General features: G+C 34.8%; 1 protein-coding gene across 2 annotated transcripts in view; it reads right to left on the reverse strand.

Annotated features, from left to right (window-relative positions):
• Positions 1–5,770: 5,770 nt before the first annotated feature.
• Positions 5,771–12,990, reverse strand: part of SDHAF3 (succinate dehydrogenase complex assembly factor 3) — a 60,843-nt gene continuing 53,623 nt past the window's right edge. For both annotated transcript variants that reach the window (XM_082693595.1, XM_082693596.1), the window contains exon 2: positions 5,771–6,534. In XM_082693595.1, coding sequence (XP_082549721.1) covers positions 6,331–6,534 — 204 coding nt within the window. In that variant the 3' untranslated portion in view covers positions 5,771–6,330. The remainder of the gene's footprint in view (positions 6,535–12,990) is intronic.

Raw genomic sequence — 12,990 nt, forward strand, 5'->3', positions numbered from 1 at the left:
AAGATTATCTCGTGTACATGTCAGAGTGATTTTGTGGGTTGTAAAGTAATATTAATAATAATGATAGCAATAACAATGATAGAAAACTCTTTATAGTATTTATGATGTTCTGGATACTGTAAGGAGCATTTCACATAGATGAACTCATTTAATCGTCACCAAAAAAATCCCATGAGGGCAAAACTTAGTTCCTAGGACAGTAATTGGGAGTAAGAGAAAAAAAATCTTCCTCTTATATATGAAGTCATATACTCAAGGTCATAGAAGTAAAAAGATGGGATTCAAATCCATGGAGTTGGCAACAGAGTCTGTACTTAACCACCACATCATAATGCAGTAGTGTTTAGACAGTTTAACATCTTCAAATTTGTTTGAGAATGTCAAATTGTTTTCTAAAAGAAGTTATGCTAATTAACACTCTCATTAGCAAGACAGGAGAGTTTCCATTACTTTCTATCATTCTCAATGAGATGTTATTGTCGGTTTCCTTATTTTAGGCAATTTGAAAGTTGTGTAATACAATCTCATTGTGATTTATACTTGCATTTCTCTGTTACAAATGAAACAAAGGCTTTTGTTTACTGACCATCTGAATTTATGAATCTCTTGTTCAAGATTTTCCTCCCTTTTGTTTTGGATCTTACATCGTTCTTATTGATATATAGTTCTTTAGATGTTGTATTATTTCTTTGAGCGTTATTGATGTGATAAAACTACCTCTTCATAATCCGAGGCAAGCATTTGGACTGCTTATTGCTCTTGATGGAAAAAATAACTTGCTAATTGTTGAGCTATGTTCACTTTTTTCCTTTACAGCTAGAGCTGATTGTGTCTTTAAAAAATCCTCCCCCAGGGCACATGGGTGGCTCAGTTGGTTAAGCATCTGACTCTTGATTTCAGCTCAGGTCATGATCTCAGAATGGTGGGATCAAGTCTGCATTGGGTTCCACGATGGATGTGGAGCCTGCTTGAGATTCTCTCTCTCCTTCTCCCTTTGGCCCTCCACTCCCACCCCTGCTTGTGCTCTCTCTCTCACTCACTTTTGCACAAAAAACCCTCCTGGGGGACCTGGATTAAGCATCTGACTCTTGATCTTGGCTCAGGTCTTGATCTCAGGGATGTGAGTTCAAGCCCTGCATAGGGCTCCATGATGGATGTGAAGCCTATTTAAAAAAAATCCATTCCTATCTCAGTATTTTGAAGATACTCTTTACACTGTATTCTTAAAGTGTCATAATTTTGCCTTCTACCTTTTGATCTTTAAGAAATCTACAACTCTAGGTACCCAAGAATTTTTTTCCATAAGAATACCTAAATTTCCCAGAACCATTTGTTGAAAAGCAGTCCCTTCTGCCCTATAGGATGGTACCACCATTGCCATAAGCTACACCACCATTGCCATAAGCTACGCCTCCATATAATAAAATGTTGCACTCTCTTCATAACTAGTTATAATGTGTTTCAATACTGGCAGGCAGAGAAAGTTCTATTACATTCTTCTTCTTAGTCAATTGGCTGGTTTTGGTCCTTTCCACTTTGATATAAATCCTTAAGTGTGCTTTTTAATTAAAAAACCATTTGGAATTTTGATGAAGATTACTTAGAAACTATAAAGCGTTTGGGAATAATTATATTTACAATTCTAAATCTCCCACTCCTTGAGCATGGAGTAACACTTTAATGTTTCTTTTTTAATGGTTTTAATTTTTTAATGTTTCTTTATTCATAAACCTAATACAAGTTAACAAAATTCACTGGACATTGACAAATCTGCAATGAGAAACTAAATCCAAAAAAATGAAGCATGCCAAATGTGCAGGTGCTGATCTGCTAGCCCTCAGGATATGAATGAATTCAATAATATAGTCAAGGTTTAGCCTTAGGTATAAGGACCTTTAATGCTTTAAAGAATTTTGCTTTGTCCCATGTTACCTGAGCACTTGGCAATCAAAACTATACAAATGTAACAAAGTGAACAAAAGAATAGCACATTTTCAGTTTTCTTTAGAGTCTTTAAGTAGAATTTCAAATTTTTCTCCAGTTGAATACCTTTTGTGAAATTGCTTTCTGTTTATTATTTTAATATTTTATAAATTTTCACATTGGTGCTGTTTATATAAAAATGCAATTGATATTTGGGAATGCCTGGGTGGCTCAGTCGGTTAAGCTGCTGCCTTTGGTTCAGGTCATGATCCCAGGGTCCTGTGATCCAGTGCTGCATTGGGCACCTTGTTCAGCAGGTAGCCTGCTTCTCTCTCTGCCTGCTGCTCTACTTGCTTGTGCAAACTCTCTCTCTCGCTCGCTGACAAATAAATAAAATCTTAAAAAAAAAAACTTAAAAGAAAGAAATGCAATTGATTTTTATACAGCAATTTTTGCATCTAACAAACTTGTTAAATTTCTAATTCTAATAATTTGTAGATTCTTGGGGATGTTCAACATATACATTAAAATTATTTCAGACTTATAGTTTTGATTTGAAAGGCAGTGATGACATTCTTGTCTTTTCCCCAATCTCAAAGAGAAAGCTTTCAAGGATTCATTATGTTTGTTGCAGATGTTTGATAGAAACCCTTTAATTAGACGGATGAAGTGCCCTTTATATCTAGTTTGCTAGGAGCATTTTTATCATGAATAGATGTTGAATGCTTAGCAAATGCTTTTTATAGCTCTAATGAGATCACAATTAAATCTTTAATTTGATTATGTGGTGGATCATAGTAATTGATTTTCTAATGTGAAAACAACCTTAGATTTCTAACATAAACGTGACCAAGTCATGATGAGTCATCTTTTACTGTATTTGTTTTACTAATATTTAGAATTATGCATCTATATCATAAGTGAAATTGGCCTGTAATTTTCCTTACCGATACCATTATTTGGTATCAGATATTTGACCGTCTCACAAAATGAGTTAGGAAGAAGTATACTTCTTTTTCTATTCTCTAGAAAAACTTGTTTAAGTTCTTGAATATTTAGCTGAACTCAGCAAAGAAGTTGTTTAAAATTTTCTTTCTATTAATATTGATAAAATTAATGGAAGAGCTATAGAACCTTTTTTTGGGGGGGGATGATCTACTTTGCTAAGCTATATAATTTCTAAAAATTAGCTCTTCTATGCTGCAAATTTTCTGGCTTTGAGTTGTTCATAGTATATCTACTAAATGTCAGAAAAGAAATGGTTATGTCCTCTTTTCCCTCCTGATACTTTTTTTTCTTATCCAACTTTACCAGAGATTTCTCACTGAAAAGAAGTCTTTTTCTAAGAATAAACTTCATTTTTTTATTACTTTCGGCTCTAATCTTTATTTCCTTTGGGATTATTTTGTGCTGTTTTTCTAATTTATTAAGATAGATACTTCTCATTAATATTCAGTCTTTCTTTTTGTTAGATACATTCAAAGCTATGAATTTCCTCCAGCTACTGTTTTAAGCTACAGCCCATAAATTTCACAGAGTATTTCACCAGTGTTCATTTCCACTTATATTTTAGGATCCATTAGTATTTATTGATTGATTCATTGGTGACTTACAACTGTGTTAACTCCCTAAAATATGGAGCTGCTTAATCATTTATTTCTAGGTAAACCAATTTAAAAATTACCCTTTCGGTGAATTAAACCTTTCATTATAATAAGTTTGCTTTCTTATAAATATATCTATATCAGACTACTTTTCATTGGTATAACTTTCACCAAAATTTTATTTTCAAACTTTATTTTATGCTGTAGGTGTGTATATAAATGGTTTTATTTATATTTGTCAGTTTATTCTGCCTCCAGCTGGATAACTTAGTCCACATATTTGATGTGTTATTAACAAATTTTAATTATTCTATAATCTCAAATTTTTTCTGTTCATCATTCTGTTTTTCTTTTTACTTTCCTTATTTTATAAAATTTTTTTCTACTTCATTTTTCCTCAATTACTAGCTTGAAAGTTACACACTCATTTCTATAAAACAATCATTTTAGTGGTTGGTTTTACATTCAAAAATTCTATATAACATGTAACCACTAAAGTGGTTATATAAAAATGAGTTAAACATTAGAAATCATATTTATACTTAAACTAAAATACCTTTATTCTCTTCTTATATAACCTATGCTTTACTTTTTCTATTTTTAATTGAAGTATATAGTCAATGTATACTATCATACTGGTTTCAAGTGAACAACATAGTAATTCAACAATTATACATTACACAGTGTTCACAACAGTAAGTGTAGTTACCCTCTGTCACTACACACAGTAATTACAATATTATAGACTATTTTAGAATACTGTCATATTCTCTATACTGTATTTTTCAGTGAAAATATGAAAAATATTTTTCATATTTTTCAGTATGACTTATTTTATAATCAAAAGTTTATGCCTCTCAATCCCCTTCATTTATTTTGCATTCCCCATCCCGCTCCCCACTGGCAACTAACAGTTCTCAGTATTTATGAGACTGTTTCGATTTTTGCTTGTTTGTTCATTTGTTTTGTGTTTTAGTTCTACATATAAGTGATCATATGCCATTGGTCCTTCTCTGTCTGACTTACTTTACTTAGAATAATACCCTCTAGGTCCTTCCATTTTGTTGCAAATTACAAGATTTCATTCATTTTTTATGGCCGAGTAATATTTCATTTTATATATACACATACACACACTGTGTCTTCTTTATTCATTCACCTATCAATGGACACTTAGGACCCATATCTTGACTATTGTAAATAATGCTGCAGTACACATAGGGGTGCATACATCTTTTTGAATTAGTGTTTTCGAATTCTTGGGTAAATACCCAGTAGTGCAATTACTAGATCATATGGTATTTCTATTTTTGATTTTCTGAGGAACCTCCATGCTCTTTTCCACAGTGGTTATATCAATTTACATTGAGGGCTCTAGACTCAATGAGGACTGCTAAAAGGAGTGAGGAGTCTGGCAGCTGTTCACAGAGAAGCAGCCCAATATGGCAAGAGAGTAAATATGGATCAATTTTTAAAGATCTGAATAAATGCAACAGCATCTGAAAAATGATCACTTTAGAATCTCAAAGTAGACATACATAATTAAAAAGTTACAAGTCATTTTAGTAATTTTTAAAAATTAAACATTTAGGATGTGCATGGGATTACCACTTAACTTTGTTTATAAACAAAAAATTTTATGAAAGTGTTTTATATCTTTATATAATTTAATGGGTCATCTGTTATTGATAAACACTGTAAATACATTACACTATCATTTATATGATGGGTTATACAATGTATGATACCGAATCTTAAAGCTTTTTAATCTTTCATTGTATCTGGAGAAGGGCTGTTTACAAAAATAATCATACATTATTAAGTAAAAATGATGAAACTTTCAGGTTGACAATGCATGTAAATAACAACCTTGTTGGAACTCCACATCTGTTATTATCACAATATACTTACCTGTTGAAGCTAAAACCATGAGGCTAATAATGCTTGAACAAGAACAGCATTAAATTTATATATAAAAAAACTTCTGGCAAAATTCCACAACTTTTCCAAGAAAGAGTCACTTTCTTATTTAGTCCAAAAATCAAATCCTATCCAGCAAGTAGTGTTACTTCAATAATATGAAGTCTTGTCTACTACTCATATTGATCTACATATTACAGACAGCATTAATAACATCCCCAAAATAAAATATTTCATTAATACCAGGCATTCATAAAGCCTAAAAGCTTAAGAAATAAAGTAAAAAAAAAAAAACAGGGGAGTTAAAATAAGGGCTTCTGAACTTAAAATACTTATTTTTTCTTTAATTTTTTTCAGTGTTCCAAGATTCATTGTTTATGCACCACACCCAGTGTTCCATGCACTACGTGCCCTCCTTAATACCCCCACAAGACTCAACCAACCCCCCATTCCCTTCCTTTCCAAAACCCTCAGTTTGTTTCTCAGAGTCCACAGTCTCTCATGGTTTGTCTCCCCCTCTGATTTCCCCAACTCACTTCTCTCCATCTCCCAATACTCTTCATATTATTCCTTATGCTCCACAAGTAAGTGAAACCATATGACTGACTTTCTCTCCTTGACTTATTTCACTCAGCATAATCTCTTCCAGTCCCGTCCATGTTGATATAAAAGTTGGGTATTCATCCTTTCTGATGGAGGCATAATAAATGGACCATATCTTCTTTATCTATTCGTCCGTTGAAGGACATCTTGGTTCTTTCCACAGTTTGATGACTGTGGCCACTGCTGCTATGAACATTGGGGTACAGATGGCCCTTCTTTTCACTACATCTGTATCTTTGGTAGTGCAACTTAAAATACTTGTTAAGCATTATTGTATAGTCTAACATTTTGGTTTCCTGGATTCAGTCATACTGAATTGTCTATTGGGTTTAGTTGCTTCTTGCATCAGCTCCTGCAACTGTCCGATTTGTTCATCACGAAAGTCATTAAGTTTTTCTTCTGGGAGGGCAGCTCCAAAACATACTTTTTCTGTTGAATTTTGTCTGTTTTCATTAGTCTGTTGCCATAGCACTGCTGCATATACCTAATAAAAAGACAAAAAACAAAAGGCTTATATATATATAATTATATAATTAAGTACTCATCCATTTAATGTTAGAGGACTTGAAAAATTCTAATTCCAAGTCACCTATTTCTCTCCATCACTGAAGATACAAACAATATAGTTGTGTCTTTACTACTCACTGACAATTTCAAATATACCTTTTTAGAAAAGTTTTTAACCTAGAAATCTGTGTGCTGGGTGTGACCCATGAACAGACTCAAAGAAGATGCATAAACCACCCAACAGTCATGTGCTAAATTGTATGCACATAAGCATTGCCGATAGTTCTGGGGCTGTAGCTTTCCTTGGGTTTTTATGGGGATGGAGGGCTCTTAAAAACTTAAAAGTGGGTTGCAAAATTCATGATTAATTCCCTTGTTACAATTAAAGCATTAATTTAAATCACACTAGAGAGAACGTTTTCAAACCTTTAACCCTTCTATATTTAATAATAATTTCTGTCAGGAAAAAATTCTACATTTTTCATGCTATCATCTTTCTCTTATTCAATCATCATCTTTAGCCTAATATTCCAACTACTATTGTCTTACACAGGGGATACTTTTTTGAAGCAGACTCTCCTGTATAGTCAATCTTTCATCAGACAGGAGGCAACCATGTGTTTTAGTTCATAAAGTTAAAAGATTATATGCGCCCTCTATGTAAGTAAATATATCAGTTAACTCTATGTAATGCCACTAACTCCATCTGGTTTAATTAAATTGCTTATAACTGCTGGGTTGCCATTATCACCAAAGAAACTTTAATTCAAGACATTCCAAACCTTTACCTGTATTGAAAATATTTGTTTTACAGAAATCTGTTTCATAAAATAACTAGAAAAGAGTTGCACATACCCCAAGCTTTAGCAATCCCACCTCAAAGTATACCCCACAGCAGGGTTTCTCAGCCTTCACAATATTAACAAATTGGATAATTTGGATAATACTTTGTGGTGGTATACCTCCCTGAGGTATGCTTGACAATCTTGACAATCAAAAATGTCTGCAAACATTGCCAAATATTTCCTGGCAGGCAAAACTGACCCAGGTTGAGAACTATGGCCATAAAGACACTTTCAAACATGTGAATGAGTAGCACAAGAAGCTTGGTATTACTTGTCAAAGCAAAAATGGAAGCGATCTCATGGTACTTTTCAGTAGGAGGAAGGACAAATACACTAAGGTTTATTCAGATACTTCATCTCTTCAAAGAGCCAGCTTTTGGTTTCACTGATCTTTTCCATTATTGTTTTCATCTCCATTTCATTTATTTCTGTTCTGATCTTTATTATTTCCTTCCTTCTACTAGATTTGGGCTTTGTGTGTTCTTTTTCTAGCTAGCTCCTGCAGGTGTAAGCTTCGGTTGTTGGAGATTTATCTTATTTCTTGAAGTAGGCCTGTACCACTGTAAGTTTCTCCTGAAATGGCTTTCACTGCATCACAAAGATTTTGGGCTGTTGTGTTTTCATTTTCATTTGTCTCCATGTTTTGTTTTGTTCATTTCCACTTGATTTCTTTGTTGACTCATTGCTTGTTCATTAGCCTCCATGTGTTTGGGTTTTCTCCATCTTTTCCTTGTGACTGATTTCTGGTTTCATTCCCTTGTGGTCGCAAAAGATGGATGATAGGATTTCAATCTTCTTAAATTTACTGACACTTGTTTTGTGGCCTAACATGTGATCTATCCTGGAGAATTGCCAAGTGCCCTTGAAGAGAATGTATATTCTGTTGTTTTGGATGGAATGTTATATATGTAAGTCCATCTGGTCTTAAAAAAATGTAAAGCTGCTGTTGCCTTATTAATTTTCTGCCTGAATAATCTACCCATTGATGTAAGTGGGATGTTAAAGTCCCTTACTATTACTATATTACTCCCAATTTCTCCCTTTCTATCTGTTGGGTGTATAGCTATTTATAACTGCTGTCTCCTCTTGTTGGATGATCCCTCTATCATTATGTGGTGCCCTTCTTTGTCTCGTTACTGTCTTTGTTTTAAAGTCTATTTTGTCTGATGTGAGTATTGCTTCCCCGTTTTTTTTTCCCCTCCCTTTTAAAATGGAGTATCTTTTTCCATTCTTTCAGTTTCAGTCTATATGTGTCTTCAGCTCTAAAATGAGTCTCTTGTAAACAGCATATAGATGGTCTTTGTTTTTTTTTTTTTACACATTCAGTAATCTAATGTCTTTTGATTGGAGCATATAAACCATTTACATTTGAAGTAATGATTGCCAGGTACGTTTTTGTCATTTTGTTAAACTGCTTTCCAGTTGCTTTTGTAGTTCTCTGCTCATTTCTTCCTTTCTTACTCTTTTCCCTTGTGATTAGTGACTGTGATGTTATGCTTGGCTTCTCTTTATTTTTTGGTGTACCTACTCTAAGTGTTCAGTTTGTGACTAACATGAGGTTTATATGTAACATTACAAGTTACATTAAAATGGTGGCCACTTAGGTTTGAAAACATTCTAAAGGAACTTTTTAACTCCCACTTCCACAGTTCATATAAATGTTGGCATATTATACATCTTTTTATTCATATTTCCCTACTTCCAGTTAGGGCCTTTTCTTTTCCACTTAAAGAAGTCCCTTTAACTAATTTCTTATAAGCTTGGTTTAGTTTAACTTTTCTTTGGAAAACTATCACTCTTTGCCAAATAGGGGAAAAAAAAAAAAGCCTACAACCAAGAATATTCTTTCAGCTTTTTACAGGCCAAAAGGGAGTAATAAGATACATTCAAAGTTGCTGCTGTTTCCCTCTGTTGCTGCTTTAAAATTTTCTATTTATCTCTAATGTTTGAGATTTCAATTTCTATGTGTCAAGTAATGTGGACCTCCTTGGGTTCATCTTGTTTGGAACTCTGTGTGATTCCTTGACCAAGATGTCTATTTCCTTCCGCTCTCTCTTCACCTTCTGGGACCTCTATAATGTGAATGTGCATTTGATTATTGTTCAAGATATCTTTTAGCCTCTCATTTTTTAAACTCCTTTTGCTGTTCAGCTTGGATGCTTTCTATGACCTTGTCTTCTAGATCACTGATCAGTTCCCCTGCATCCACTAATCTACTGCTGATTCCCTCTAGTGTATTTCTTGTTTCAGTTATTGTATTCTTCAACTCTGACTGGTTCTGTTTTATATTTTCTGAGTTCTCTCCAGTCCAGTGAGCACCTTCCTGATCACCACTTTAAATTCTATCATACATATTGCTTATCTCCATTTCATTTGGAGTATATTCCCTCTGTCTCACTTTGACATCTGGTGTTTCTTTCTATGAATTAGAATTCTCCTAACCTTTAAGGAATGGTCTTTTATATGGTCATCCCCAATCTCTCTGTGCAGAAGGCACCCTGGCAGGACAGCCAAAGTGAAAGAAAAGTGGGGGGTCCTCAGGCATTCAATGCAGAAGGTGCCCTGGTGGGGCAGGTGCTGAAAGTCCCAGGGTGCTCAGTACACTTAAGATAGGAGGTTCCAGAGCACTCTGAGGTAAGAGGGCCCTAGCAAAGCCATCTGGAGCCAGAGTGGTGTGGGTCTAGAGTGTTCCAAGGTGGTTGGTACCTGTGTCACCTTTGATGATGGCTGGAACTGCAGTAAGTGCTGACCATGAGAGTCCTGGTTTACGTTGCTCTGAGGCTGCCTTGGTGGGACGGCTGGGGCTGGTGTGGCCTAGGGTCCCGGGGCTCACTGGGGTGATAGGTCAGCTAGCGCACCCATATCCTTCTCCTGTCCATGCTATCAAGGTGAAGGGGAAAAGTAAAGCAAGGCTCTTATCAGCCCCTCCTACCCAGAAAGAATTTCAACAGCTCCCTTCTTGTTTGGCAGATTTTCCCTTCTTGTTCAGATCCTTTATACTGTAGTTGTTCTTTGGTTTTTGTTTTGTTTAGATGAAGACAGGTACACTCCTTAATCCTCATCACCTATTTCACCCATTCTCCCACCCATCTCCCCTCTGGTAACCATCAGTTTGTTCTCTTAGTCTGTTTCTTGGTGTCTCTCTTCTCCCTCACCCCCCATTAGTAAAATCATATGGTATTTGTCTTTCTCTGACTTATTTCACATAGTATTATTTTCTCTAGCTCTACACATGTTGTTGTAAATAGCAAGATTCCATTTTTTATGGCTCAGCTATAGTCCACTGTATATACATACCATACTTTATCCATTTGTACATCAGTGGACACTTGGCATCCTTCCATAGTTTATTACAGCATTACTGGATTATAGAATCTATTTTGAACTTTTTGAGGATACTCCATACTGTTTTCCACAGTAGCTGCACCAGCTTGCATTCCTACCAACAGTGCATGAAAGTTCCTTTTTCTCCACATCCTTGACAACACTTGTTTCTTGCGGTTTGGTTTTAGTCATTCTGATAGGTATGAAGTGATATCTCATTGTACTTTTGATTTGCATTTCCCTAATGGTGAGTGATACCGGGTATCTTTTCATGTGTTTGTCAGCCACCTGCATGTCTTCTTTGGAAAAATGTCTGTTCATGTCTTCTGCCCATTTTTTAACCGGATTATTTGTTTTTTGGGGTGTTGAGTTTGTTAAGTCCTTTATATATTTTAGATACTAGCCCTTTATCTGATAGGTCATTTGCAAATATCTTCTCTCATTCAGTACGTTGTCTTTTCATGTGGTTGGTTGTATCCTTCACTGTGCAGAAGCTTCTTATTTAGCTGTAGTCCCAATAGTTTATTTTTGCTTTTATTTCCTTTACCTCAGGAGACAGACCTAAGATGTTGGTATAGCCAATGTCAGAGAAACTACTGCCTGTCCTCTCCTCTAGGATACTTATGGTTTCAAGTCTTACATTTAGGCCCTTAGAGTTTATTTTTACATATAGCAAAAAAAAAAAAAAAAAAAAAAAAAAAAAAAAGTGGTCTAATTTTTATTATTTTGCATATGGCTGTCCAGTTTTCCCAGCAGCATTTGTTGAAGAGACTGTCTTTTTCCCACTGTATATTCTTTCCTCTTTTGTTACAGATTAATTGACTATATAATCATTTTTATTTCTGGGTTTTCTGTTTTGTCCCATTGATCTATAGGTCTATTTTCATGCCAATACTATACAATTTTAATTATTCCCACTTTGTAATAAAATTTGAAGTCTGGAATTGTGATGTCTCCAGATCTTTTTCTTGTAGTTTCTCTTTTTAAATGGCAGCCTTTTTTACTGTGCCTCAAGGCATCTGGTGTTGGTATGCACTAGATGGCCTGGGGCTCCCTGAGGCAGCAGGCATGTCAAGGCACCCAGCCTCTTCTCCCAGCTGTACTTCCAAGAGGAGGAACACAAAGCCTGGTACTTACCAACAGCTCTCCTGCTATTTGGCAGGGCTCTAGAGCTGGTTCCTTGACATTCTAGTTGCCGTTTTAAACCACAGGTTTTTTCCTTTGGTCTAGAGCAAACATATCTGCTTAGCATCCCTCAGTACTTTAGTCCCTCCCCACTATAGTCTGCAGTGGTTCAGGTTCCATATGTTACCACGTAGAGAACAACAAAAGAAACAGAAACATGGTATATCTATGTTCTGTTGTGAAGAAGCTGTTCAGTCACCTGTCAGCTTTTTTTCAGGAGGAATTGCTCTAACAATAGTTATGGATTTGGTATGACAATGTTGGAGGTAAGGTCTTCTATGTTGCCATCTTGGACTAGAATTTCAGATACTACTTTATAATCCATTAACAGGTAAATTAATTAAATCCCTATTAGCATGGACAAATGTCCAAAACAGAATCCAAAAAGTGGATTTAAAAAAATTATTCAGTTGTAGAAATGGGAAAATTCATTCTCAAATTCACATAGAAAGGTAAGAGGCTCCGAATAGCCAAAACATCCTTGAAAAAGCAGAACAAAGTTGGAGCACTCACAGCATACAACTTAAAAACTGGCAAAGCTACATTAAATAATCAAAATATAAACATACAGACCAACAGAATAAAACTAAGAGTCCAGAAATAAACCCTCCACATTATCACCAATTGTTTTTCACTAGGGTGTCAAGTTCACTCAGTGGGGGAAAGAATAGTCTCTTCAATAGATACTACTGGGAAAACTGGATCCCTACCTCCCATAATAAACGAAACTTAACACAAAAATCCATGAAATTTCAGACCTAAATATAAGAGATAAAATCATAAAACTCCTAGAAGAAAACAGATAAATCTTTATGACCTTGAATTTGGCAACACATTCTGAAATATGACCCCAAAACATGAGCAATACAAGAATAAACAGGGCTTCATCAAAAGCTTCTATGTAGCAGAAAACATTATAAATAAAGTGAAAAAATATTCACAATCTATTTATTTGATGAAAAAACTCAGATTTACATAAAAAGAACTCCTACATTTCAACAAAAAGACAACAACCCTATTTAAAAATGGACAAAGACTTAAGTAGACATTTCTCTAATGATGATATACATATGGTCAAC

The sequence above is a fragment of the Mustela nivalis genome (genome assembly GCF_964662115.1).
Source record: "Mustela nivalis genome assembly, chromosome: 12".
NCBI lineage: Eukaryota > Metazoa > Chordata > Mammalia > Carnivora > Mustelidae > Mustela > Mustela nivalis.